This window comes from Rhinoderma darwinii, chromosome 5, assembly GCF_050947455.1.
Source record: "Rhinoderma darwinii isolate aRhiDar2 chromosome 5, aRhiDar2.hap1, whole genome shotgun sequence".
Taxonomy (NCBI): domain Eukaryota; kingdom Metazoa; phylum Chordata; class Amphibia; order Anura; family Rhinodermatidae; genus Rhinoderma; species Rhinoderma darwinii.
This window is the reverse complement of record NC_134691.1, coordinates 101,921,991-101,946,066: the sequence shown is the minus strand read 5'-3', so window position 1 is coordinate 101,946,066 and position 24,076 is coordinate 101,921,991. Positions and strand designations below refer to the sequence as shown.

At 42.8% G+C, this 24,076-nt stretch overlaps 2 protein-coding genes across 3 annotated transcripts in view; one reads left to right on the top strand and one right to left on the bottom strand.

Moving 5' to 3' along the window:
• Positions 1–13,678, bottom strand: part of IMPACT (impact RWD domain protein) — a 59,633-nt gene extending 45,955 nt beyond the window's left edge. Inside the window, exon 1 of one of the 2 annotated variants that reach the window (XM_075828349.1) lies at positions 13,318–13,678. In XM_075828349.1, coding sequence (XP_075684464.1) covers positions 13,318–13,353 — 36 coding nt within the window. In that variant the 5' untranslated portion in view covers positions 13,354–13,678. The remainder of the gene's footprint in view (positions 1–13,317) is intronic. The other variant, XM_075828350.1, reaches the window with a different exon arrangement.
• A 401-nt stretch (positions 13,679–14,079) lies between these two features.
• The window catches only part of OSBPL1A (oxysterol binding protein like 1A), a 161,875-nt gene continuing 151,878 nt past the window's right edge, over positions 14,080–24,076 (top strand). The window contains exons 1-2 of the mRNA XM_075828344.1: positions 14,080–14,254; positions 23,804–23,926. Coding sequence (XP_075684459.1) covers positions 14,236–14,254; positions 23,804–23,926 — 142 coding nt within the window. The 5' untranslated portion in view covers positions 14,080–14,235. The remainder of the gene's footprint in view (positions 14,255–23,803; positions 23,927–24,076) is intronic.

The following is a 24,076-nucleotide window of genomic DNA, read 5'->3' as shown; positions in this document are numbered from 1 at the left end:
TACATGTGTTATGATATAATGTTGTAATGTTTTGAAGTTTGTTCAAATTAATTAAAATACAGATAATGTGCGACACGGGGTCTTGAAAATATATGTACCCCTACTGTTTCCTACTGCCACATATAGTTTATTGGTTTGCAGTAACTAATATTAGCAGATATATTATTTTCTGTTTTATTGGATAAAGAATTACAATAGTTATTTTTGTTTTTACACATGCAGGCAAGTGCTATATTACAACTCCTGATTTTCAGCCATTTTTTTAGCAACTCGTGTTTTTCGTGGCGTTTTTTACTGTTGTTTTTCTATGGTCAATGAAAAACGGCTCCAAAAACGGTTCAGTCGGAGGTTTCCATCGGGTTAACCCCTCAACGGAAAGGCAAACGGAAACCTTAGCTTCCGTTTGCATCGCCATTGATCTCAATGGTGACGGAAACTTTGCTAATGGTTTTCGTTTGTCACCGTTGTGAACGGGTTCCGTTGTTTTAACGGAATAAATAGAACAGTCTACTGAAACCTCAGACGGAACCCCTCAACGGAAGGGGAACGCTGATGTGAACAGGCCTTAACAGGGGGCCAAACTAGTGCCCCCAGATAAAGTGTCCAACCTTACTAGGATCGAATATGTAGTTTTGAAACCTGCTACATTACTTCCGTAGAGTCCAAAAAGGGGTAGTAGCGATGAGACTGATCAGGTACAATTTTGTTTTGAATTAATGAATTTGGATCTAGGAGGTCTACAAAATGTGTATGAGACCCCAATGAGTAATCCAGATTAAATGTGTAAGGCCCCATGCACAGGACCGTAAAAAATCTCCGTAATTGCGGACCGTAATACTGTCCGCAATTACGGACCCATTCAGTTCTATTGGCCGCGGATACCTTTCCATATCGCTACGGATAGGTGTCCGGGATTGTGCCGGGAATTATGGAGCATGTCCTACTTTTTGTATTTTACAAGCCGTGCTCCCATACTTTGTATGGGAGAACGGCGCGAAAATGCAGGCTGCGGCCGTCGGCAGCCGTCTGTGCACGCAATCGCTGGCCGTGATAATAGGCACATCTGTGTGCATGAGGCCTAAAAGAGTAACCCAGATTTTTTAGGTTTTTCTGTGTAGATGGTTCCAGATCCTTCCAGAACGGTAAATATGGCACTGGGTATGCTGTGCTGTAGTCACCACCCAATGTGAGGTATTGTGCAAGAGACCATCCCCCTCCAGCAAATCTTCACAGGAGGCCGAGGTGACGTCACTCACAGATGAAGCACCAGCCTCAGAAGCAAAGGAGCACTTAGTGGATTTTGGGGCCTCCTTTTTTTAGGAATATATTTTAGGCACCATTTCAGGTTTGAAGAGGTCTTGTGGTGCCTAAACAATCGAAACCCCCCAAAAGTGACCCCATTTTGGAAACGACACCCCTCAAGGCATTTTTCTAGGGGTATAGTTAGCATTTTGACCCAACAGTTTTTTCGCAGAATTTAGTGGAATTAGTTTGTGAAGATGAAAATCTACTTTTTTTCTGCTAAAACAGACATTTTTTCATTTTTACAAGGAATAAGGGAGAAAAAGCAACCCAACATTTGTAAAGCAATTTCTCCAGAATACGGTAATACCCCACATGTGGTCATAAACTGATGTTTGGACCCACAGCAGTGCTCAGAAGGGAAGAAGCGCCTTTTGGATTTTGGAGCAGATTTTGCTGGAATGGTTTTCGGTGCCATGTCGCGTTTGCAACGCCCCGGAGCAGGGGCGTAGCTAAAGGCTCATGGGCCCCGATGCATAAGTTCTTATTGGGCTCCCCCTGCAAACTTCTCATGGCCGATGGCCCGCAGCTTTCAGATGCATCGCTAGGTCTCCTAAGTGACCCAACAATGCAGCACTAGCAGCCAGGGGCGTCACTAAGGACTTAAAACGTCAGGGGAAATAGCCCCAATACATATGTGTCCCCACCAAAAAAATGTGTGTGTGTATATATATATATATATATATATGCGTATTTGTGTGTATAGGAGACAGCATATCTATAGCACTACGACCCTATAAACTATGGATAGGATTAGATACACAGCTCAGCAGACAGTATCACACATGATAGGATTAGATACATAGCTCAACTGACAGTATCACACATGATACGATTAGATACAGTGGCTCAGCAGACAGTATCACACTTTATAGGATTAGATATAGGGCCCAGATCGCTGACATTGCGGCTCCAGCAGTGGACCAGGAAAGGTAAGTATAATAATTGTTTTGCTTTTTTATGTGTTACTAATTATTTTCTCGTGTTTTTTTACAGGTTCGGTTGTTGGACTACGTCGGGTTCGAGGACTACTTCAATGACAGCGTTTTCTTATTCTCAATAAAATGGTTAATGGGGGTTGTGTTTTTTTTTATTTCAATAAAATATTTTTTCTATGTCCTTGTATTTTTTTTAACTTAATTATTACCGCCTTAGTAATGGCCGCTGACTGATTGACAACCTCGATTACTAAGGCGGGGCTTAATGTTATCCGGTGCAGAGGCTAACACTAGCCGCCATTATTACCCCAGTACCCACCACCACCAGGGGTACTGGGAAGTGCCGGGTACGAACCAGTACCCGACCATCTGTAGTGATGTTCGGGCACCGGGGTGGCCGCAAGCTGGGATTATGAGGGTGGGGAAGGCCAAAAACAGTGGCCCTCCCCATCCTGGTAATGCTAGGCTGCTGCTGTGTTTTATCTGGCTGGTTATGAAAATTGGGGGGGACCGCACATCGTGCTGTCCAATTATTATTATTTTTTTTAAATGACGTGGGGTCCCCCCAATTTTTTATAACCAGCCAGATACAATAAAGCAGCAGCAAGCTAGCATTACCAGGGGGGGGGGGGGCGCTGTTTCTCTCCTTTCCCAGCCTGATAATACCAGACTGCGGTCGCCCAATTACCCGACCATCACTACAGATGGTCGGGTACTGGATCGTACCTGGCTCTTCCCAGCACCCCTGGTGGCGGTGGGTACCAGGGTAATAATGGGGGTTAGTATTAGCCTCTGCACCGGCTAACACTAAGCCCAGCCTTAGTAATGGACGCTGTCATTGACCCAGCGGCCATTACTAAGGCGGTAGTAATATAGTTAAAAAAAAACCACAAAGACATATAAAAAATATTTTATTGAAATAAAAAATAAAAAAACACACAACCCTCATTAACCATTTTATTGCTAATAAAAAAAGCCGTCATCGTAGTAGTCCTCGAATCCGACGTAGTCCAACGACCGAACCTGTAAAAAACCACAAACACAACAAAACCGATTAGTAACACATGTGTTAGGCTTAGATACAGGGCCCACGTGTGATACGGTCTCTTGGACCCTGTATCTAAGCCTACCACAAGGTAGGCTTAGATACAGGGTCCAGCAGACAGTAATCTTATACAGTATAAGATTAGTGTCTGCTGGAGCCTTGTATCTAAGCCTACCATGTGGTAGGCTTAGATACAGGGTCCAACAGACAGTTTCACATATTGGCCCTGTATCTAAGCTTACCATCTGGTTATGGTAAGATGCTTATGGGAAGCAGCTCTCGTACGAGCTCTGCGGCCCCTTCAAAACAGCTGATTGGCGGGGTCCCGGGAGTCGGACCCCGCCAATCAACTTCAGCAGACAGGGATATTAATTTTACCCTCCTCTTCAGCCACAGCGGATGTCCTGACTCTATCCAGGGATGTTGTGCGCGGCGCATAGCATAGTGACGTCATGCGCTGCGCACAGTGCTGTGACGTCAGGACCTCCGCTGCGCTCCGGAAGCAGGAAAGTAAGTACCCAGTTAATATAGTAACTTTTTATTGATGTGGTACCGCGGAGGGACCAAAATAGTGGAAACCCCTCAAAAGGTGACCCAATTTTTGAAACTACACCCCTAAGGAATATTTCTAGGGCTATAGTTAGCATTTTGACCTCACAGGTTTTTTGTAGAACTTAGTGGAATTATGCCGTGAAAATTAATATCAACATTTTTGTCCACTAAAATGTTGAATTTTTTAATATTCACAAGGGATAAAAGAGAAAAACCACAAAATTAGCATTTTTCTAAATTTAAATGTATCTGCTTGTAAGACAGGCAGTTATACCACACAAAATTGTTGCTAATTAACATCTCCCATATGTCTCCTTTATGTTTTCATCGCTTTTTGAACATCCTTTTATTTTTCTAGGACATTACAAGGCTTAGAACTTTAGCATATTTCCGGTACATTGATGACCTGCTGATAATCTGGACAGGCTCTGAACATGAACTACTTTCTTTCCATAAAAACTTCAACAAGTTCCATCCTACCATCAAACTCACTCTCAACTACTCTACATCTCAAATACATTTTCTGGACATGACCATATACATGAGAGACAATACCATACAAACAACAATCTACCATAAACCTACAGGCCGTCCAGCATATCTGAGATGGAACAGCTTCCATCCGAGACAAATAAAGAAATCCATCATCTACAGCCAGGCTCTGCGATACATACGGATCTGTTCAGACTGTGAAGACACAAAACAACACCTGCAATCACTGAGGAATACATTCTTACAACAGGGATACCATCCAAGGATTATAGATGATCAGATCTACAGAGCAACAAGAATTCCAAGGAGCAATCTTCTGGAGTACAAAAAGAAGGAAGACAACAGCAGGGTTCCCCTAGTGGTCATATACAACCCCCAAATGAACATCTTGAGGAAAATTGCTGCTGATCTCCAACCTATATTTAACAAAGACAATAAACTGAAGGAAATATTCCCAGATTTACCACTCCTTGCCTACAAACAACCACCAAACCTAAGGAATCTCCTGGTCAGAAGTGCCCTCTCATCACCATCAGAGACTGACACTTTTCCTTGCAACAGTAGAAAATGTAAGACCTGTACCAACATCTGGTCATCAAACACCATCCAGATACCAAACACACAGCAGGACTATAAAATCACTGGCACGTTCTCCTGTACATCCTCCAATGTAGTGTACATGATCCTGTGTACAAGGTGCATCAATAAAGGAATCTACATTGGAGAAACAATACAAAAACTACAAACCAGGATGAATCTTCACAGACATACAATAAAACAGGAGGTGGATACACCCGTGGGAAAACATTTCTCTGGACCTGATCACAGTTTGGCAGATTTAAAGGTACTCATTCTGAAGGGTCATTTTAAAAACAACAGAGAAAGAAAAATTTGGGAATTCAAGATGATGATAAAATTCCATTCATTGACACAAGGCCTCAATCTAACACCAGGATTTATGAGCCACTACATGGACACACGTCACGTCCCCCATCAGACTGACTCCAGATGCCTTAACTCCTAAGTCATCACCCCTATAACCTCAGTTTTATTGCCCCGGCTTATCTTAATGATATATCACTTCATGTACTAATTGTCTTTGTGTAACATCTAAATGTTGTGCTTTTTTCTAAGTCATTCATTTGTAAACTGCCTGAAGAAGGAGCCTCTGCGCTCTGAAAGCCGCATATAGAACTTTTATGGTTAGCCAATAAAGGTATCATACCTATTATACTTTTGTCTTTTTTGACACAAAAGTATTTAACATTTCACATTGTCATGAAAATTTCAAAAGGCGATTTTTACAGGGGCCAGTTCAGTTGTGAAGTGGCTTTGAGGGCCTTATATATTAGAAACCCCCAATAAGTCACCCCATTTAAAAAACTTTACCCTTCAAAGTATTCAAAACAGCATTTAGAAAGTTTCTTAACCCTTTAGACGTTTCACAGGAATTAAAGCAAAGTAGAGGTGAAATTTCATTTATTTTTGTAGAAATTAATTTTGATAAATTTTTTTGTAACAGAAGGTTTTACCAGAGAAACGCAACTCAATATTTATTGCCCAGGTTCTGCAGATTTAGGAAATATACCACGTGGCCCTAGTGTGCTACTGGACTGAAGCACAGGCCTCAGAAGCAAAAGAGCACCTAGAAGATTTTGGGGCCTTCTTTTTAGTTGAATATATTTTAGGCACCATGTCAGGTTTGGAGGGCTCTTGCGGTACCAAGTGGAAATCCCCCAAAAGTGACCCCATTTGGGAAACTACACACCTCAAGGAAATTATCTAGGGGTATAGTGAGCATTTTCACTCCACAGGTTCATTGCAAAAATAAATGGAAGTAGGCCGTAAAAATTAAAATGTACGTTTTCTGAAAGAAAATGTAGGTTTAGCTAATTTTTCTCATTTCCACAAAGAATAAAGGAAAAAAAACATTGCAAAATTTTTAAAGCAATTTCTCCCGAGTAAAACAATACCCCAAATGTGGTCATAAACGGCTGTTTGGACACACGGCAGGGCTTAGAAGGGAAAGAGCGCTATTTGGCTTTTGGTGCTCAAATTCAGCAGGAATGGTTTGCAGAGGCCATGTCAGATTTGCAAAGCCCCTGTGGGACCAAAGCAGTGGAAACCCCCCCAGAAGTGACCACATTTTGGAAACTACACCCCTCAAAGTATTCACCTAGGGGTGTAGTGAGCTAGTTAACCCCGCAGGTGTTTTGAAGAAATTAGTGCGCACTCGATGTTGCAGAGTGAAAATGGGATTTTTTCCATAGATATGCCAATATGTGGTGCCCAGCTTGTGCCACCATAACAAGACAGCTCTCTAATTATTATGCTGTGTTTCCCGGTTTTAGAAACCCCCTACATGTGGCCCTAATCTTTTGCCTGGACATTTGATAGGGCTCAGGAGTGAAAGAGTACCATGTAAAATTGAGGCCTAATTTGGCGATTTACAAAGTATTGGTTCACAATTGCAGAGCTCTAATGTGAAATAATAAAAGAAATCCCTGAGAATTGATCCCTATTTTGGAAACTACACCCCTCAAGGCATTTTCACCCCACGAGTCTTTTCCATAAATGATTGCGCTGCGGATGGTGCAAAGAAAAAATTGAAATTTTTCCCTAGATATGCTATTTCAGTGGCAAATATGTCGTGCCCAGCTTATGCCACTGGAGACACACATCCAAAAAATTGTTCAAAGGGTTCTCCCGAGTATGGCTGTGCCATATATGTGGACGTAAACTGCTGTTTGGGCACGCTGTAGGGTTAAGAGGGGATGGAGCACCATTTGGCTTTTGGATTTGCTTGGTAGTAGATTGGTAGTAATTTGTTTGAATATTGCTGTTGTATCCATTTATAATGTGGGGGTACATGTAAGCCGGGCAGAGTACATCAGGGGCATAGTCAGGTGGTATAATAATGGGGTAAACAATAAAATAATCCATAGATGTGTGTTAGGTTGTGACATAATCCTTTCTGCGCAGGCCGGTGTTGCACTGATATATGGCGTCCTTTCTTATGCCCCTTTTGGTCCACACTCGGCATCTTTGCAGTTTGGGGAATTTCGCTGGGAAGTGTTGTCCTAGTATAATACGGGCACCGTCGCTTCCAGCAGATATGTTTGGGCCCTACCCTTCCGGGTTCCCTAATTTTAGGGCCTTGATAATTCGCCTCTTGAAACATTAGAAATGTTCCCCTCTGATCTGCACAACTGCATATTTTTCTGCATATTTTCCTGCATCTAACTAATTTTATTTTTTCATAGACATAGTGGTATGAGGGCTATTTTTTTTTTTGCGGGATGAGCTGTAGTTATTATTGGTACCATTTTGGGGTACATGCGGCTTTTCATCCTATTTCTTGGGAGGCAAGGGACCAAAAAAACTGCAATTCTGGCAAAGCTTTTTCGTTTTTTTTATACAGCGTTCACCATGCGTTATAAGCTACATGTTAACTTTATTCTGCACAATAAAATTAGTTTTGTAAAAAGAATGTATTTTTTCTGTCGCCAAATTGTGAGAACCATAACGTTTTAATTTTTTAGTCGTCGGAGCTGTATGAGGGCTTGTTTCTTGCAAGACGAGCTATATTTTATATACTGTAGGTACCATTTTTGGATACGTATGGCTCTTTCATCACTTTTTATTCCAATATTTATTTCGCAAAGTGACCAAAAAACAGAAATTCTGGTAACGTTTTTTACGTTTTGTTTTTTTACGCCGTTCACCGCGTGGAATAAATAACATAATATTTTTATATTTTAGGCGGTTACGGACTCGGCGATACAAAATATGGATGGTTTATTTATTTTTTTCAATAATAAAAGGACTTGATAAGGGAACAGGGCGATTGTGTTTTATTTTATTACTTGAAACTTTCATTATATGTTTTAAAAATTAATTTTTTACACTTTTTTTCAAGTCCCACTAGGGGACTTGAAGGTCCAACTGTCTGTTTTTTTTTTTTCTAATACATTGCACTACCTATGTAGTGCAAGTATTAGATCTGTCAGTCATTCACTGACAGCAAGCCGATTAGGGCCTAATCGGCTTTCGTAATGGCAGAGCAGGAGGCCATTGTTAGGTCTCCTGTTGCCATAGCAGCATCGGCAGCCCTAATTGCATGGCAGGGCTGGCGATCTGTTAGCAACCTCTAAGATGCAGCGATCGCTACATCGAAGGGGTTAATGGCAGGGATCGGAGTTAGCTCCGGTTCCTGACATTACAGGTGGATGTCAGCTGTAACATACAGCTGACATCCACCGCTGATGACGCCGGCTCAGCTCCTGAGCCGGCGCCATCTTGCCGTCGGCTACGGAAGCCTTTCAGGCCCCGCTGCCAGGCGGGGGCTGGAAGTTTTCCATGCTAGGCATACCGGGAGGCCAGTATTAGGCGTCCGGTTGCCAGTGCAGCCACCGGAGCACCAGCAATTTCATTACTGGGGTTCCGACTAGCTGCAAAAAGCTTAAATGCAGCGATCGCCGCCATTACAGCCGGATGTCAGCTGTAAGATACAGCTGACATCCGGCGAAGGTGGCACCGACTCCACCGAGCTTCTGAGCCGATGTCCACCATTTGGCGTATGGGTACGGCAAAATGCGGGAAGCACTAGCTTTCCATGACGTATCCATACGGCAAATGTCGGGAAGGGGTCAAAGTACCATATAATCTACTGGGGAACTGAAATAAAATTATTTGCGGGCTGAAATTGGAAAAAACTGTGATTCTTCCATTGTTTTTGGGGTTTTGTTTTTACGTCTTTCACAGTGCGGTAAAATTGACAACTGAATTTTATTCTGCGTCTCAATACGATTACGGTGATACCAAATGTATATAGTTTTTTTTATATCTTACTACTTTTACAAAGAAAAGACTATTTGTAAAAAAATAAATTTGTTTTCTATCATTACATTCTGAGAGGTATAACTTTATTTTTTGGTCTATGTGAGGGATTATTTTTGGCGGGAAGAGCTATAGCTTTTATTGGTACCATTTTATGGTACATACAACTTCTTGATCACTGTTTATTACATTTTTTTAGAGCTAAGGTGACCAAAAAACAGCGATATTGGCGTTTAAAATTCTTTATTTATTACGGCGTTCACTGCGCGCTCCATATATCCCCTTAACTCTTATCACGTACAGTTACGTGATAATGTATTAAGGGCAAGCAAAGAAGAAGGTAGGATCCAGCGCTGGGTGCAATTAAAATGGATTCTCTGTTCCAAGTTTAATGGAATGAAATTAAAAGGAAGTCCAGTTGCATAGGGTCCTGGGTGTGTGAAAAAGTGGTGGTGCGTGTCCTCGGGGCCTACGCGTTTCGGACGTCTGCTGCGTCCTTAAACTTGGCTGTAGTTACAGCCAAGTTTAAGGACGCAGCAGACGTCCGAAACGCGTAGGCCCCGAGGACACGCACCACCACTTTTTCACACACCCAGGACCCTATGCAACTGGACTTCCTTTTAATTTCATTCCATTAAACTTGGAACAAAGAATCCATTTTAATTGCACCCAGCGCTGGATCCTACCTTCTTCTTTGCTTGCTAGCCTGCCGTTGTACCGACACGAGGATCCGAGCGCAACCCACAATCCACACCACACTGGAGTGTGTAAGGTGAGCTGGAGGTTTCCTCCCCAGTTTCTATAATGTATTAAGGGGTTAACAATTGATAAGGGTTGGGTCCCCAGCAAGTGCCAGTAAACATGAACTAAGAGACTTTTAACATGATGAACTCCATCACTGAGATGCGGCAGGTGTACCCTGAGCCAATACAACACGCTTGTCATGAACTGACGGCAGTGTCACAATTCTAAGCAGCCGCGCAGACAAGTAACTTGCTGGGAAAGAGGACACATGCGGAGGGTTTGTGGTAGTAACAATAAAACTCCACTAATCCGCCTACGAGGGAACGCACCCCAGGCTCACAGTATAAGGTGCTGTGTACAGCCCGGTGACGTATACTAAGGATATGTTCACACGGCCTATCTACGGACGTAATTCGGGCGTTTTAACCCCCGAATTACGTCCGAAAATGCGGCTCGTTAGCGCTGGCAAACATCTGCCCATTCATTAGAATGGGTCTTACGATGTTCTGTGCACACGGTTATTTTTTTTCGCGCCGCTGTCAAAAGGCAGCGCGTAAAAAAGACGCCCGCGTCAAAGAAGTGCCTGTCACTTCTTGAGGCGTAACTGGGAGCCGTTCTCCATTGACTCGATGGAAAAGCAGCTCCAATTACGTCCGTAATGGACGCAGCGAAAAAGCGCCTCAACATGCCATTACGGAGCTGTTTTCTCCTGAAAACAGCCCCGTAATTTCAGCCGTTACGGACACTGCCGTGTGAACATACCCTAACAAGGGACGATGACTGACAGATGAAAAAGACCAAACCAAGTCCTGATGACATCAACAATGGTCAAAGTAAAGGCCAAAGACCAAAGTGAACCCGTCAGCAGCATCCAAGTGTTTTAATAAGTAGGTGACCAGAGGTGGGTAATAATAAATCCCCCACTGGACACCACCGTACAATCTGACTCCACAATTGTGTTGGCGACAGTCAGTGAAAAGCAGAAGACAAAAGAAGAAGAACAGGATGATGATGTACAGGACTTGTCAATAAAATGAGGGGACCCAAACCTGAGGGGTGATAGCATTATATTATTAGTTGAAGCCCTATTGTCTGAGGTTTATAATTATAATGTATGTAAATATGCCAAGGTGCTGAAAATTACAACCTGAGGTGTTTTATGTGGAGTTATGAGGTGAAGGTCACTGGTTGTTGTCACTCATAAGTAAGAAGTACATGGCAGCAAAGAGAGCCCGGAGGTTATGTTATGTGACATAAAATGCTGCCCACGACCTGTTGTATCTGCAGGGGTAAAGGTCCCATTAGGACAGTGACAGTGCAACATAATTCTTATGACCATTACATGTGCCGTGGACGAGAAGTTTGGATTATTGCCAACATTAGTAGGTTTAACAGTAAAGGAGGCATATAATACAGAGAAATTAGCGGAAAAGTTTTACAATGTTAGGCCCTGTTCACACTGAGTTTTTTGACGCGCCAAAAAACGTCCGAAAATGGTTCCCATTGATTTCAATGGGAGGCGAAAGCTTTTTTTTACCGCGAGCTGTAAAAAACGCTCGCGGTAAAAAGAAGCGTCATGCCCTATCTTCGGGCGTTTACGCCTCTGACCTCCCATTGACATCAATGGGAGGCAGAGAAAGCGTATTTTGCGGCGTTTTTGCCCGTAGCACTCAATGGGTGTGAACGAAAAATCGGGGCAAACCGCGTGCAGGCAGATCAAAATCTGCCTCAAAATTCCAAAAAAACTCTGTGTGAACCCAGCCTTAGAGATTATGTTTGATGTTTTGAATGTAACTTCTGCATTTGTTAGATAATTCATATACAATACTGTGAGATGTTTTGAATGCTGCCCGAGGGGGCATGTGCCAAGTAGTTGGCCCAGCATGTTGCCATTATATAGACCTTTTTGGCATTATGCAGGTCAAGTATGATATAGAGCAATAGTGGCCAGAGTGGTTGACATGCCTGGACCCCTCTAACTGGTTTGAGGGTATTGGGGGATGGATAATGGGTTGCTCCAGAGTGTCCTGCAGGTTGTTGTTTTTTGAGGCCTGACAAAACTCTTGCAATGCTTTTCTTAGCAAAGGCTCAAATAATTACCCACCAGCCCGGATCCTTTGATCAAGTATAAGTGAAATGAATATGGGTTAAGTAAGTCCACAAGGGGGGGATAAGCCCTTCTTTAAATACCTGGCTTGGATACAAATTGTCCTCAAATAAACAAAAGGTGGGATTTAAATAAATGCATTTTGTGCAGCGGCCATCTTGTCTGGAGTCTCCATGTTGTTTTGTAGTGAAGAAAGTCATTGCTCCTTTAAAACAGGTTTGTAAGTTATCTTTGACCTTGGTTCCCATATGAGGCTTGGAAAGAAGGAACATGGGAGAGGGTGAGATAGGAGAGGGAGAACATATGCATGTGAGTACGTCTCCCCCATCTTAAAAGAACGATTTATTGTATGCTTGCCAAGAGAGATAAGGCACCTGCAAACCCTGATGTGTGAAGAATTCTAATAACGCATTTGGAACGTATCGTATGTCTGTAATTGGCTGAATTTTAAATATTGTCACATTGCCTCTGATTGGTTAACCCCAAGCCTACGCCCCTTTTGAACGATAGTATTGTAATTGAGTTTGGGATAAACCTCAGAGGAGTATTTTGAGCATAGCAGCAGCGTCTGTGTGTTATTCCTCCTCTCCGATATATATCAATAAAACATGAATTGAAACTGGATAAATCACTGGAGGGCGGGTATCGGTTGAAATACCCATTACAAATTTCAGTCAAATATATTTTGGCCCATGATTGCGTCCACACTGTGACACTAGACTGGGCAGGACTGGATGTGCACGGGCAGTGATTGGGCAGGGTTAAAACTTCAGCGGCATGCTTTGCCGTCTAGGTTGCGCATCGTTCTTTCTTTGAAAGTTTAGCGGTATGCCACAGTAATGATCACCGCGACTTTACTCAGACAATAGTAAAGATTACAATGTGTAAAATACATTTCTCATTCAAACAACCTGACTGAAGAAGGAATATAGAAAGTCTGGGCTACCTACATATCGCAGCAAATGATCATATGTGGCAGGAAGGAACCTGTTGTCACTGTACTGATACTGTGTACAAGACATAACTATCTGCCACACATGCCTGTGCCACACATCCCTCTGCCTGCCACACATCCCTCTGCCTGCCACACATCCCTCTGCCACACATCCCTGTGCCTGCCACACATCCCTCTGCCACACATCCCTGTGCCTGCCACACATCCCTGTGCCTGCCACACATCCCTCTGCCAGCCACACATCCCTCTGCCAGCCACACATCCCTCTGCCAGCCATACATCCCTCTGCCAGCCACACATCCCTCCGCCACACATCCCTCTGCCAGCCGCGCTTCACACTCACTTGGCTTTGTAAGTTTTCTTCTTCCGTGTCAGCCATGGAGCTTGCATGTGTTTCCTGTAAAAGTGCTGCAGCAGTGCTGTAACTTCACCACAAGGTGGCGCTTGTTACCAAGTTCCAGTGAGAATCATGTCATCAGCCTTGGATGAACTCGTGTCCACAGCCGTTCTATTCCCAGCGGTAGTGCAGGCGGCTGTACACATTGCATAGAAGGAACGTTTCTCATATTTGTGAGGAAAGATACTAAAGGAAATATCCTGGGACACGACTATGTCTAGAGCTGCACAGTCACGTGCTATTATATGCGTTATATAGTTATTCATTCAAGTGGAAATAAACTTTACTTTGGGGGCAATGTGGCTGTACTGTATTGGGGGCACTGTGGGTGTACTGTATTGGGGGCACTGTGGCTGTCACTGTATTGGGGGCACTGTGACTGTCACTGCATTTGGGCACTGTGATTGTACAGTATTTTTTTCAGGCGCACCATAGATTCTAGTGTGAGCAGCCTTACAGCAAATGAGGATAGGGATACGGCAATGTGAATCACCGCACCACGTGTTTGGCACAAGTCATTTTATAGATTGTTTCACTCATTTTTGCCATTTTCATGTGAACTCCACACTGCTATATCTTATCACACTATGACATGACCATAGAAGTCACTGAGGGAGCAGCCTCTATGTACAAACCAGGCTGATGCTCCCTATAGACCGCCCACTAAACGCCTCCATCCCCGCCAGTAACTCAGGACAGCACACGGGGGCGGAGCCTGCCCTCAGCTTCCACTAGGGAGGAGATAAACAGGAAGTATGTGTACAATACGAGCCATGTGTGAGGAGGAGGAGGAGCTTCACTCTCCTCCCTGTCTTCATCATTAGCCGGCAGTCTCCGTGCTGGGGGAGAATATAGAACTAGTACATGATGAGCGTTATATCTGGTAAGTGTAAACTCCTCCTCCCTGTGCCCGCCAGCAGGGGCAGTGCAGCAGGTGGTGTGACTATGTAACAAGTGTGGCTGTCCTGTCACCAGCCTTGTGTCACATGACAGCCCGGACACAAACACCCACGAGTACTGGTTCACTGTCGCTGCACATTGATAGAAATACACAGCGCTAACAATGAGAGCCTGGCACAGTCTATCTAGTCCATGCGCCTCACAAACCAATCACATCCCTTTTTATTTAGTAGCTTTCTCTGGAAAAATAAGAGCTAAGATCTGATTAGTTGCTATGGGCGACTGATCCGCTCTTTTCTTGCACTAGTGGCTGGTCACGTGGGTCATTGTGGCACACTCCATATTTTTTTTACTAAGGGGGGGTTGTTTAACCCCTTATGAACCAGGCAGTTTCTCGTTTTTTCCCTCCTCCTTCCAAGAGCCATATCTTTTTTTTATTTTTCTGTCAATGGATCAATGTAAAGACTTATTTTTTGCAGGGTGAGTTGTAGCACCATTTAAAGTACTATATAATGTACTGGGAAACTTTAAGAAGTTATTTTGTGAGGTGGAACTATAGAAAAAAACGGATTCCTCCCGTTGTTTTTTGGGTTTGGTTTTTGCTGCTTTCAGTGTGCGGCGAAAACGAAATGTTAACTTTATTCTGCGGGTCAACGCAATTACATCGATACCAAATTGATATAGCATTTTTTTTTTTTTTACCGTATTCTGAGAGCCATAACGTTTTTTTTGGGTTTTTTTTCCCCATCGTTTGAGCGAGGTCAGGGCTTGTTTTTTGCTGTAGCTTTTATTGGTGTCATTTTTTTTTGGGTACATACAACTTTTTATTTCGAGCTAACGTGACCAAAAAACAGCAACTCTGTGTTTGTTTGTTTTTTGCGGCATTCACCCTGCGGGTTAAGTAATCTAGTAATAGTTTGGACTTTTATGGAGATGGAGGCGATACCAATTATGTTCGTATCTTTTATATCACTTTACAGGAATAATGGGAAACGGTGTTGTTTTTTTGTAATATAATAAAAACTTTCTTGAACTATTTACCTTTTTTATTTTCAAGCTTTCCTAGGGGACTTGAAATCCATGCAATACTAATGTATTGCAGTATATTGCGATTTTTACCGGCTCCTATTAGCTCCGCCTCTGGGAGGGCTTAAAGGGGATGTCTAGTCTAGGGGGCTGTTTTTTATACTGATGATCTATCCACAGGATCGGTCATCAGTATATGATCAGTGGAGGTCTGACACGGACCTCGAGGCGCCAAAATCTTTGCAGGATCGGTGTCATAAGCAGAAGGCTCCGATGACTGTAAAGCAACTGTGCTGCAGTAACCCAGCACGGCCGCTATACAGTGTCAGAGCCATCTACTTTCGGAGGCAGCCGGACCAGCTGATCGGTGCGGGGTTGGGGTGTCGAACCCCCACCAATCATATACTGATGACCTATCCTGTGGATACGTCATCAGTATAAAAACCAGCCCCCAGCCTGCTCATCCCTTTAATTGGGGCAGAAAGATGGCAGACCTGGGGGCCTTCATTAAACTGCCATGTCGACTATCGGCACCCCCTGATCGCGTGATAGGCTGTTGGAGGGGGCTTGCCCCCCCCCCTTCTTTCTATCAGCTTAGATGCTGCAGTGACTATCGACTGCATTATCTAAGTAGTTAACTTTGATCCTAGCCATTAGTTAGAGGAATCCCAGAGTATGGAGCAGGCTCAGTCCGTGAGGCTGCGCCATACTTCTTCCCCCGCACCATGATGTACAGTGTTGTCAAGCGGTTAAAGAGTCTCTGTCACCAGTTTATAACTGCCCTTTCTTCTACCTAATCTAATAGGCGCTTTAATGTAGATAACAGGTTGTTTTTTTAGTTATGATCATTTTTAGTTTTATGCTAATTTGTTCCAAATGCCCAACTGGACGTTTTTTTTTTTACTTATTACTAAGTGGGCGTTGTAAAGTGTATGACGCTGACCAATCTTATACACTACAGATTATGCTGTGACGTGACTTCCTCCTGCAGGTCCTTCACTGGAGCCATGGAAGACTGAACAGACATCGCCTCCAGCCGCTGAAGATTCGAATAAACGTCCTGGCACGGCTGGAGGCGATGTCTGTTGACTTTTCCATCGGGTGAGGGTTTTTAAAAATTGGTCAGCGTCATACACTTTACTTTACAACGCACACTTAATCAAAAGTAAAATAAAATGCCCAGTTGAGCATTTAGAACAAATTAGCATAAAGCTAAAAATGATCATAACTTGGTCAAAAATTAAACGTTTAAAAAAAACAAAAAAAACCTGTTCTCTACATTAAAGCGCCTATTAGATTAGGTAGAAGATAGGGCAGTTATAAACTGGTGACCGAGACTCTTTAAAGTGAATATCCATCCGGTGAAATGATTTTGCTAGGGAAAGTAGCGGTTAGCCATACCTTTCCTCTGTAGTGGTCGTGTAGTCAAAAATGTAGTATTACATTGTGGCAATTTAAACGAATATAATGCATGGGGGGCTCAAGTCTGCCAGAGCCCGTCCATATACCCTAATAGGACGTATGGGCAGGAGTTGTGTGGTGATTATATTGTTAATTTACAGGAGCTATTCACAGCATAATCTTGTGGAGTGTCACTTTAAGAATTTCAGATTAGCATGGGAAATCACTACTGACTCCAGAGCACTTGCAGGTTTTCTCTACAGAGGAACCAGTACATCTGATTTCTAATATGACTAATGCCTTTGTAATGAGGTGAAAATGATATGGGTCAGGCTTCTCCATTTACAGATGTCTCTTAAAATCATCTTGTGACATGAGTGGGGGTCTGTGAGTTTAGACCTCCACAAATCCCAAAGTGAGCTCTCCAGAGAGCCCGCTGCATCCATTCGGAGAATTCGCACATTTACGTGGCTGCCCCCATTCTGTTCTATGGCGGTTATGGAAACAGCCGAGCAAAAATTTGTTTTGTGTCACCGTGTTCTGAGACCCATAACATTTTTTTTATTTTTCTGGCACTAGAGCTTTGTGAGGTCGGTTTTTACAGGGCGAGCTGTAGCTTCCTTTGGTGCAAATTCGGGGTAAATGCAAAAAAAAAAATCACTTTTTGTTCCATTTTATTTGGAAGGTAAGGTGACCAAATTCAGGTGTTATATATTTATTTTTTGTTTTACTGTGGAGGTTAAAGAAAGTTATATTATAATAGTTTAGACTTTTTTTTTTTTTGAATTTATTTTCGTGGCCAACGGCCACATTTTCACATAATAAAAAAAATTCAGCAAGTACATAAGGGAAGAAGAAACAAATATACAGAGATGAAAATGGATGACATTGAACAGCGCATTGTAAACCTAACCTTTGGTAGGACATTATCGTTCAGATCCAAATTGAATGCTAAACACTCCCCTATATGTGGAAGGAAAGGATATACAGAGCAGTAAAAGAAAGAGAAAAATGAAGGAAGGAGGGAGGGGGAAGGACATCACTTCCCACCGAGCAGATCCCTGCATCTCCAGAGAGCCCACCACGGGCTACTGACCAGTGTCCATCCCTCGAAGAATGTCTTTGTAGGAGTCAGAGTCCTGGAAACCAATCCAAGGAGACCACGTGAGGCAGAACCTAGCGTGGGAGTCATGAATGCAAGAGGTCAGGTCCTACATATGCATGAGGTCGTTAACCCTTGAAACCCAGAGGGACAAAGTGGGAGGGGAGAAACTCTTCCATCGCAACGGAATGCAGTGTCGAGCGGCCATCACTAAAAAGTGAAGCAAGGAGCGTTTGTACCTATTTGCTGGAATGTCGCAGTGATGAAGGAGAAAGAAGGCCGCATCCATGTCAAGACTGGTATCTGTTACCTCGCAGATCACCCGCTTAACCCCAGAATTCTGCGAGTAGCGGACAGGACCAGAAGGTGTGGAGAAGGGTACCATTATCCAATCCGCACCTCCAACAATGGGGGGGATACTGTCGGGGAAAATACGGTGTAGGCGGACCGGGGTCCTATATAGTTTAGACTTTTACCAGTTTTATAACAATTTTTTTTTTAACCGTGTGTGTGTGTGTGTGTGTGTGTGTGTGTGTGTGTGTGTTTTTTTACTTTTAATAATTTTATCGGGTCATTAATTAAAACTATATTTAACTAGGGGACTGAACAAGCAATTTATTTGATTACTGGTACTATACGCTGCACTACTTATTTATGTAATTTTTACAAGCTTCTATTAACCCTTTCCCGACGCTCCAACACGATTTACATCGGGTAAGGGTTTTTAAAAATGGCGCCCGCTCAGAAGCCGAGTGGACGACATTACCGCCGGGCAGGGGTGGGATTCAAATTTTTAACATGTTCCCTGTTTTTCGGACGAAGACATGCGGGGGGGATGTTTTGCGGTGTATCGCGCCATTGAAAATTATTCTAATAATAAAATAAAACAAATATGATATTCCAAATACCCCCTACATTAAAGTGGACTCTAAATAAAGAAATTCCCTGTCCAGAATGTTTGTGTGGATTGCCGCACTATTTATATAATTACATAAGCGTACAGACCTACCACACGTTATATTAAGCTCATCCATTACGTATAGGCCTATTTGCGCACATTCAATATCCTAAGCGTGCTCAGCCCATTTAGTTAGGCTGTGCACTTGAGAAGGGTGGAGGACAGTGCGGCGTGCGCAGTTAGCCACGACAATTCTCCCGGCTAATGCACAGATACGGCGCCAGGAGCAAGCTCAGTACAAATATACAGCACCGGAACCAAGCTCAGTACAAATATACAGCACCGGAACCAAGCTCAGTACAAATATACAGCACCAGAATCAAGCTCAGTACAAATATACAGCACCGGAACAAAGCTCAGTACAAATATACAGCACCGGAACCAAGCTCAGTACAAATATACAGCACCGGAACAAAGCTCAGTACAAATATACAGTACCGGAACCAAGCTCAGTACAAATATACAGCACCGGAACAAAGCTCAGTACAAATATACAGCACCGGAACCAAGCTCAGTACAAATATACAGCACAGGAACCAAGCTCAGTACAAATATACAGCACAGGAACCAAGCTCAGTACAAATATACAGCACCGGAACCAAGCTCCGTACAAATATACAGCACCAGACAGCTCCCAGTATAGCCAGAACGATGGTAAGGATATGCTGGGAGTTGCTGTTTCACAAAAAAGAACGATACACACATCATCTCGCTGCAGATCATACAGTGACTACAGTACTGAGCAGTCACAGGGAGAATAAACATTTATATTTAGTGACTCACCGTTGACGACTTCTCAGATTGTAGTCGTTCTCTTTACTTTTCCATCTGCTCCAGAACTCTATGATGCCTCCTGGCCATGACCCATTTCTGCGGAAATGGGTAAATTTTGCTGCTCAGATGTCTTCGGAAGCCCACTTTTTCAACGTTTCTGCACCTATAAACGAAAAGCAAATTCTTATGGTACCACACTCTATGCCCCCAAATATAATAGTATCATACACTGTGTCCCTGAATATAATAGTGACACACACTGTGTCCCTGAATCTAATAGTAACATACACTGTGCCCCTGAATAAAATTGTGTTAAACACTGTAAAGTGATGCACCACACACAGTGCCCCCTGTAGATAGAGCCCCTCATAGATCCCTCTGTAGGTAGTAGCGTTCCCTGTAGATGGTGCCCCCTGTGGCATTCACTGCAGCATTCCCTGTATAGTGCCCCCCTGTAGCGTTCCCTGTGTAGTGCCCCCTGTAGATAGGGCCCCATGTGGCGTTCCCTCTAGATAGAGGACATACTAAAAAGAATGAACACTATTAGTAATTGGCGAAAATATAAAAAAAGGTTTTTATATGTTTCGAAAACATGGAATGAACAGATTTTCTTTGTAGTTAATGAGAAAATAAAAACAAATTCCATAGAAACAGATGTGTAAAACGGTTTACTGTGCTTGATAGACCTGGAATGAACAGGATATAAGTTTTTAGTTTATAAGGGAATGAACAAATATTCCATAGAAACAGATGCATAATTATTTTCCTGTGCTTGATAGAACTGGAATGAACACATTCCCTTATAAACTACACATATATCCTGTTCATTCCGGGTTTATCAAGCACCGGAATATCCTAAGGCGTCTGTTTATATGGAATTTGTGTTAATCTCTTTGTAGTTAATGAGGAAATAATGTTCATGCCAGGTCTACCAAGCATAAAAAATTCATTGTGCCCTTTTTTTATATTTTCTTCCCATTAGTAATAATGTTCATTCTTTTTCTTCATTCTTTTTAGTATTTCCCCCTATATAGTTCCCTGTATAGTCCCCTATGTAGTGCCCACAGTAGAAGGGGAAAAAAAACGAAATTTTCTTACTTGTCCCGTTGCCGCGCCATCCTCCAACGACGTCCGTCCTCCTCCATCGGAACGATGACGCCATCGTGCGGACTGCATCATCACTAAAGCGCCGAATGCGAGGCATCATGTACCACGCCAGGGCAGCGCTAGTCAACTAAATTGTATCCGCGTGCTAAGGATGTGGATACAATTGAGTACAGGGGACCGAACCGGTTCCGGCTTCACCTGGTTCTGTGAACCGGCTGTCATTTTAACAACCGGTTCGGGGGAACCGGGGGGCGAACTGGCTGGATCCCACCCCTGCCGCCGGGTCTTTGCTGTGTTACACAGCAGGGACACAGCGGTAATGCATGCGATCGTAAACATCTCTGATCACAAGCATTTAACCCCTCAGATGCCGGTGTCCGATGTGACCACAGGCATCTGGGGTTTTTTTTGCGTTCACTTTTGGTTTGCTGCCGGTCACCGGCTCCCACGCAGTGAGATCGCGGGAGCCAGTCTATTCCTATAGCAGCTTGGAGCCTTCTAAACCCTCCTAGCCCTGCTATAGGATCCCCCTTCCCCCAATAGCGACCGCGGCATTTAAATTGTCAGAAAGAGGGGGGCAACCCCCCCCCCTCTAGCAGCTCATTTAGCCCCCTGCAATGCAATCGCGGGGGGGGGGGGGGCCATGGCTGCCTGGGAGTCTAATGAAGGCCCCCAGGTCCGCCATCTTTTTGCTCCTATTAAGCCCTGCCTCTGGATCGCTGGTTGAAGTCCCCTTGGGAGACTAATAAAAAAAATGTCACAATTTGTAAAATAAAGTTCTTGTTTTTTATGTAAAAAACAAAATTAAAAATGAAAAGTAAAAAAAACAACCCTTTTCCCATTTTCCCCCTAGAGCATAGTAAAAAAATAAATAAACATAACTATATCATTATTTAACCCACACAGTGAACGTCGTAAAAAATTGTAAACGCCAGAATCGCTATTTTTTTTATCAACTCCTCTCCCACAAAAAATTGAATAAAAAGTGATCAAAATGTTGCATGTACACCAAAATGTTATCATTAAAAACTACAACTTATCCCGCAAAAAATAAGCCCTAATAAGTTATGGCTCTCGGAAATTGGCGGCACAAAATAAATTTTATTTTTTACACTTCGGTTTTTACTTGTAAAAGAAGTAAAATATAGAAAAAACTATATATATTTGGTATCACTATAATCGTATTGACCCACAGAATAAAGTTAACATGTTGTTTTAACTGCACAGTGAATTCCATAAAAACGAAGCGCAAAAAACAATGGAGAAATCGCTGTTTTTTTCACTTTCTACCCCACAAATAATTTGTTTCCTAGTGCATTATATAGCACAATAAATGGCGCTACGAAAAACTACAACTCATCTCGAAAAAATCAAGCCCTCATAGGACTGTATCGACGGAAAAGTAAAAAAGTTATGGCTTTTGGGAAGGTGGGGAGGAAAAAAACAAAATTAAAATCTGAAAGTTGTTTACGACGGGAAGGGGTTAATGAAAACTACATCTTTGCCCATAAAAAAAAGACGCAGCTTTATACATGCAAGTAAAAAAAAAGTTACTGGGGTCGCAATGTGGAGATGGGGGGGAATTATTTTTTTTTCTGTGAAACATCATTTTTTTTAATAAAAGGTGTTAAAACAGAAACTATAAATTTGGTATCCCTGTGATCGTACTGACCCGCAGAATAAAGGTAACGTGTCATTTCACCGTAAAAACGAAACCCATAAGAAAACAGTGGAACTGCTTTTTTTTTTTTTCTTCCCTCTCTAATTTGTCTCAGAAATATTAAGCCCTCATACGGCTGTGTCAACGAAAAAATAAAAAGTTATTACTTTTTGAAGGCAGGGAGGAAAAAACATATGCGGAAAAACTAAAATTAGTCTGGTCCTGAAAGGGTTAAGTCTTGCTTCCGCAGGGCGGAACATAAAGATGGCAGAGCTTAGGGCCTTCATTAGGCCCCTAAGCTGCCATGACTATCATCAGCACCCCAGGATCACTCCGTAGGCAGGGTGAAGGAGGGGCCCCCTTTTCTTACGGCTTAGATGCCCCAGTCACTATTGACCATGGCATCTAAATGGTTAAACGGCCTGGAACTGAGTAATACTTCATTAAAGGGTAAATGAAAATAGGGGTTTGCTTTACCTATTTTTTTGACCGTATTAACGATCGGTTGTCCACATATATTCTGATAATTAATCCGTTTAAATGGAGCAAACATGCGCCGATTGACATGCTGTATTGTCGATCAGCGCTAATTTACCAAGCAGGGAATATGCCACTGTAAAAGGACCCTTACACTGGCTACAGCTCCTGTGCCCATGCGATCATCCTGATATAAACGTATGTCATGGAGTCTTTAGATAATACAATCCATGACATACGTTCACGTCAAGGTGCCTTAAAGTCCACAGGATAGTTGATCAGTATTTGATTGGTGGAGGTCCGACCGCTGGGACCCCCACTGATCCCAAAAACGGGCTTACCTTGCTGTCCCTTTTGGGCCCCATATGAATGGAGCGGTACTGCCAGGTAAATACATTCTTGGGATCGGTGGAGGTCCCAACGATTAGACCCTCACCATCAAATATTTATAACATCCTGTGGATAGGTGATAAACATTGATTATTGGGAAACCCCCTTTAAGGAGTTAAAGTCCCCTAGTGGGACAGAAAGAAATGTAACATGAAGTTTAGCTGAACTTTTCTAAAACAGTCAGAAGTTTTGATCATTGGAGGTTCGAGCACGGAGACCCCCACCGATTGCTAAAACCAAGTTGCAGAAGTGCTCAGGTGAGCGATTTGCTGATTTTGTTTCTGATCAACTCTTCTCGGCATTCCTCGGAGAGCTGAGTGAGCGGTGTATTTGCTAAATAGAAAAGTCCGGACATCGCTTGCTCGGCTATCTGAGGAAAGCCGATCAGAAACTAAGTGGCACAGGGCTCAGTTGAGCGCTTCTGCAGCTTCGTTTTAGTGATTGGTTAGGGTCTCAGTGCTCAGACCCCACTGATCAAAACTTCTGACATGTCACTATGACTTGTCTAGTTATATAGTTTAGTTTCATTATAAGTTTAATTACAAATGTAATCAGAAGGACTTTTTAATTTGGACAATAAAGGGCTTTCTTTTTATTAGTCTGTTACATCCTCTAACTTGTACATTTTTCCACTCAGACATGAACGGTGAAGCTGAAGAGCAACTTCTTCATGATGCCCGAAATGGAAACCTGGATGAAGTCCGAACGCTTCTAGAAGGCTTCAAAAAAGGACAAATGACAATTAATCTAGATTGCAAAGGTTAATGAAGTACAGTAGTTTAAGATGTGTTTTTAAAAAGCTTTTTTAGGGCAATCTACCCGGAAAAAAAATAATCTGGTAATATTATATTCCGTTATTTACTACAATACACTACTTTTAACAAAAGGCCACATGGAGTTGTAATAGAGG